This window comes from Microtus ochrogaster, assembly GCF_000317375.1.
Source record: "Microtus ochrogaster isolate Prairie Vole_2 chromosome 14 unlocalized genomic scaffold, MicOch1.0 chr14_random_2, whole genome shotgun sequence".
NCBI classification, from domain to species: Eukaryota; Metazoa; Chordata; class Mammalia; order Rodentia; family Cricetidae; genus Microtus; species Microtus ochrogaster.
The window spans coordinates 8,564,755-8,569,943 of NW_004949097.1; the positions used below are offsets into that span (position 1 = coordinate 8,564,755).

The 5,189-nt window shown below is 40.7% G+C and overlaps 1 protein-coding gene across 2 annotated transcripts in view; it reads right to left on the reverse strand.

The window, feature by feature from the left end:
• Nucleotides 1-5,189, reverse strand: part of LOC101994812 (solute carrier organic anion transporter family member 1A5) — a 95,127-nt gene that overhangs the window by 8,550 nt on the left and 81,388 nt on the right. For both annotated transcript variants that reach the window (XM_013352811.2, XM_005364565.2), the window contains exons 14-15: nt 3,350-3,414; nt 2,628-2,745 (exon numbers count right to left, since the gene is read on the reverse strand). In XM_013352811.2, coding sequence (XP_013208265.1) covers nt 2,628-2,745; nt 3,350-3,414 — 183 coding nt within the window. The remainder of the gene's footprint in view (nt 1-2,627; nt 2,746-3,349; nt 3,415-5,189) is intronic.

Here is a 5,189-nt window from a genome sequence, read left to right on the forward strand (position 1 = left end):
CCTAGCCAGTTTGGATGTTCACCTTCCTAGACATGGATGGAAGGGGGAGGACCTTGGACTTTCCACAGGGCAGGGAACCCTGACTGCTCTTTGGACTGGAGAGGGAGGGGGAGGGGAAGAGGTGTGGGAGGAGGGGGAGGGAAGTGGGAGGCTGGGAGGAGGCTGAAACTTTTTTATTTCCTTTTCTCAATAAAATAAAAAAAAGTGGAAAAAAAGAAAGATTCACTGAAGGCCTGTGTGGATTATGTTAGCCTGTGAACATTTCTGTGGGAGATATTTTGGTTACATTAATTGAGGTGAGAAAACCTACCACACAGTGAGTGGCACCATTCCTTAGGCAGGAAATCCTGAACTACATACATGTAGAGAAAACTATCACGGCTATTTCTACAGTGGTAAAGTACAAACATATATGTGGAGAGTGATGCTTAAGACTTCAGATACAACAGTCTAGAAGTACAATTGAAATTTTTCTAGATGTATACCAGACTAACAAATATCTTAGTTTATGTTTCTGTCACTGTTATAAAAGACTCTGAGTAAATCAATTTGAAGAAAAAGGGGTGAATTTGCTCAAGTTCTGGGTTAAAGTCCAGCATTCTGGGTATGTCAAGACAACTGGAACTTTAACGCACACAGATGTACAGACAGAAGTAGTTGACTTCTTCCACGCTGGTACTGTAGGCATGCCAGTCTGTGAATGGGAGAGCAGCCATCCCCAGCCATACATACATGAAAACAGGGCAATGGCCAGAACTTTTCTTTTCCTAGAAATTTTCGGTATCCTCCTCACCCAGAATCAGAGCAAAACTGTGATGGAGGAAGGTCATTGGTTAATTAAATAAAGAAGCTGCTTGCCCTGATAGGTTAAAACATAAGGTGGGAGGAGTAAACAGAGCAGAATGCTGGACAGAAGAGGAAGTGAGGTCAGACTTGACAGCTCTCCTCTCGGGGGCAGACGCCTCAGAGAGACACGATGCTCCACTCTTGCAGGCAGAGGCGAGAGCTCTGCTCTCTGAGGCACACGCGATGAAGCTCCGACCCAGGATGGACGTAGGCTAGAATCTCCCTGGTAAGCCACCTTGTGGGCTACAGCAGATGATTAGAAATGGGCTAAATTAATATGTGAGAATTAGCCTAGAAGAGGCTAGATAGATGGGCCAAGCAGTGCTTAAAAGAATACAATGTCTGTGTAATTATTTCGGGGCATAAGCTAGCCGTGTGGGCAGCGGGGTGCTGGGAAGGCAGCCCTGCCGCTCCCCTTACTACAAAACTAGGTCCTACCTAAAGAAAGCCTAAATTCCTTTTGACTAAAGAGTTTTTAGGATCAAAGAAGAGAACAGGGAAGTACATAGCAAACAAAGTTTCTCTGTGGACTTTTTTGGACCTGTTGCCCTAGAAGGTCAAAAAGGCAACAGCTAAAGTCTGTTTCAAGATCAGTCTAGCATGACCCCCCGGCATGGGACAGCAGTAAACCCACAGTTATTCCACTATACGGTCAGCAACTGGTGCCTGTGTAACACTGAGAGTGATGGGAACCATGCAGGGATTGCTTTCAGTCTAAGAAGCAGCACGAAAGCACACAACTGGTTGCACCCAGATCTCAGAGGTCAGGCTCCGCAGTCTGCTGGTTCTTGAGGGTAATGGTCTCAGTTATTTCTATGTGTGGTAACTTTTCCCCCATCTGTGACACTCTCAGCTGGCTTGAACCACAATCCCTCTGCTGAGCCATGTTTTGTTCATGAGGCAGCCAACCACTATGTGCAAAAAAGCATCTATAGGTTCCCAGCGATGAGACCATCAGTCAAATTCAAGTAGCAGATGCCTTCTCAAGATAGGCCCTGGCTACGGTACCCAACATGTTCTACTAATCTGCAAGGCAGTACCCTAGTATATCAGGGTGCAAGCATGAGAGGGTTGTGAACTTTCCAGAAGCTCTAATGCCAGGATCCTTGCTGCTTGAATGTACTGGGACTGTCATACTGACCCCTGCAGAAAGAAAGAGTCTTTCTCTCCTTAGGTATGGAGTAGTAGGAACTGAGAACTTTCTTTCCCATCAACAACGTCATTGTCACTGGTCTCTGGATCCTGCTGTCTGTTTATCTCCAGTGTTCTGCCATGCTGGCTCAGCCCAAGATGCAGCTCTCCTCCTACTGCTCCGTCTGCTTCCTCTACGCAGACACTCTGCTCCCTTTCTGATGTATTTTCAAGGGTTAGGTTAGGAAGCTCACTCACACTTACATACATCAAGTACTTTATGAAAAAAGGGAAAATATTAAAATACACAAATAAGGAAGTTATACCATCCATGTGCATTCTGAACATGAAACCTAATGTAATCTTGTCACCCAAGAAAATGTTAGCTATTAATGGGGACATTTGATGTACTACAAAAGTAGGTCTCAAAAATTACCTTTACCTTTGCATCTGGAGCAATGGCTGAGCAGTTAAAAGTACTGGTTATTCTTCCAGAGGACCCATATTCAATTCCCAGAACTTACATGGCAGCTTAAAAACTGCCTGTAATTCCCCCTCCAGGGAATCACACAGACCACAGACACATATGTATGCAAAACACCAATGCACATAATGTAGAAATAAACAAATAATTTTAAAAATATCTTTACCTGAAGTTATTGATATCATACATTCTGCATGCCCCTGGCTCACCACATTTCAGAGTTCCCCAGTGTAAACAGGTTCTGTCTATCAAGGCACCAAAGTAAATAGGAGCCGGAATGCCCGCTGCAATAAAATGAGAAAGAAAAACAGCCCATTGAAAAGAAGAAAGAAAGGGGAAAGGATACGATGTGTTATTTTATTTGGAAGTAGTTCAATTTTTCTCTTAAAAATATAACAAATTATGAATCAAACGTTCTACACTTCTAGAAATTATAAATTAGTGTAAAGTTTCTAGATCATAACAAATGAAAACCATTGCATTAATAACCATCAGCATCATGTATTTTCTTAAATGTCTTGTGCTGGCTTTCTATACATCTAACTAACAGAGCCTGCAGCAGAGAATTCCCTGCTTTTCTGTCACCAATCTACTTCACGTTCCCACAGATATACTTGAGAGCTCCTTTTCATGACTTCCTTTGTTCTCCAGCCACAAACATCATGAAACCATATCTATGTTGGAACCTGATATTTGGATGCCCTATATCTGTGTTCTCATTATGGTGACTCATATTTGATTTCAGAATAAACCCTGTTATTTCTTCTAAGGTAAGTGTTAAGTTTTGAGTTGACAAGATAGTTCCTATCTTTTTATTCAGAGAAAATAATTAGTTTATTGACTACTTAGCATAGTGTTGCTCTAATGTGTTGAAGAAATTGTTCATACCAAATATTCTTGTACAAAATGCATGTAATCCAATTCCAAGTGACTTCTCTTCAGACTTGATACACCTGAAGAATACATACACATATATAAAAGTACATCATGCAAACCCTAGGTCCTATCATCCTCCCAATGACAGTCATAGTTCATGATCCTAGTGGTTAAGCTTTGCATCCTGAAAAGAAGACAATGGTTCTCTATTGTTAAGCACCCATAGAGGAAGAAAAGAGTAATTTCTGAAAGCTCTCCAGTGATATCCACATATCTAAAGCATGGCAGAGCCCTTTAATGTTTAGACATTGACTGTTAACCAAGATGAATAGTCTTCTGTTTGCCATGGAGAACACCATAGTATCCCCAGAATAATGGACCCAAAACTTTGAAACCAAAAAGCAAATAAGTCTTTCTTCTCTTAAGTTGTTTGCCAGGCATTTTGTCATTTTGATACAAAATCTAACATGTGTTATATAAAAATTCAAGTTATTGTAAAAATGATCCCACAGATAAACAGAGAAAAACTCCATCATGCAAGCTAAGACATTAAGAAAATGCCTTTGTTACATGGAGTTAACAACTTTAGACGTTTGTCTTTCCTGTACTGCCTGTGAAAATAAACATAAGGGGGTTTGGGGAATTACATAAAAGGAGAGGTTTATAAAGCAGTCAGGATAAAGTCTAAAAATATTCTTATGAATTAGGAATGTCGATGTCCATTTAAAATGTAATATTTTCCTACCAAATACATCTTTCAGTAAGAAGAGCATAATAAATACAATGTTGGTATTTCATTTCATAAGGGATTCCATGAGAAGTTCGAGAGACTAGAGGAGTAATAATAGTGTGTAAACAGTAGGACTGTATTACCAATCATTGACACTGCAACCATCACAATCAGCAAGAAAGAACAAAGAAATATGAGAAAAATTAATTAGAATAGACCTTAACCCCATTATATCAAGAAATACAAGATGGTTCAGTGGGTAAAGTTGATTGCTACGAAGCTTGACAAACTGAGCTGAACACCTGAAAATCATATAGTGGAAAGAGAACCAACCCCTGCAAAATGTCTTCTTATTTCAATATGCATGCCATCGCATGCAAACACACACATACACACATACACTGAAAGCTTTTAGAAATCACACATTAAAACATCAATGAGCAAAAATTAAGTAAAACTTTGAGCCACATCTTTTATACCCAGTAAAAGAGTCAATGTCAAAAGGTAAGATAATTGAGAAAGTGAAGAACATGTAAATAGGGCATGGAAGTAGGAACAGACATGCAGTAAACACAAGATCGTGTCTTGAAAGTGTTTGGAGATTTTAACAGTAGAGTGTAACTGCTAGCATGCCCTTCACCTATGACCATCTTCCTCTACGAGGAAAACTCAGTTCATATAAGGATATCAACTGAGCATGCTGCTTTGGAACAGAAGCACCTGGAGTAGTGAAGAAGAAAGAAGACGCCATGTAGTCACATCAGCTGAATCAGCCTGGCATATGATAGAATGATAGATGCCACAGCCAATTCTCCCTCACTTGTAAGAATAACAAGCAAGACTTGGTGCCTTCTCTGTCCATGAACCTATGAACAAGGCATATACCACAGCCCCATTCATGTGGACATGATAATATAACATTTTACCATGGAAGATGAAAATAGAAGGACGAATATCTAGCTTGTTCCAGAGAGTGTCTATGAAGAATAGAAGCAGGGGAAAGGAAGAACCAAGGGGAAGGAATGGGAAAGATAGGAAGAGCAGGGAAGGGAAGGGAAGGGAAGGGAAGAGCAGGGAAGGGAAGGGGAGGGGAGGGGAGAGGTAGAGGAAGGAAAAGGAGAG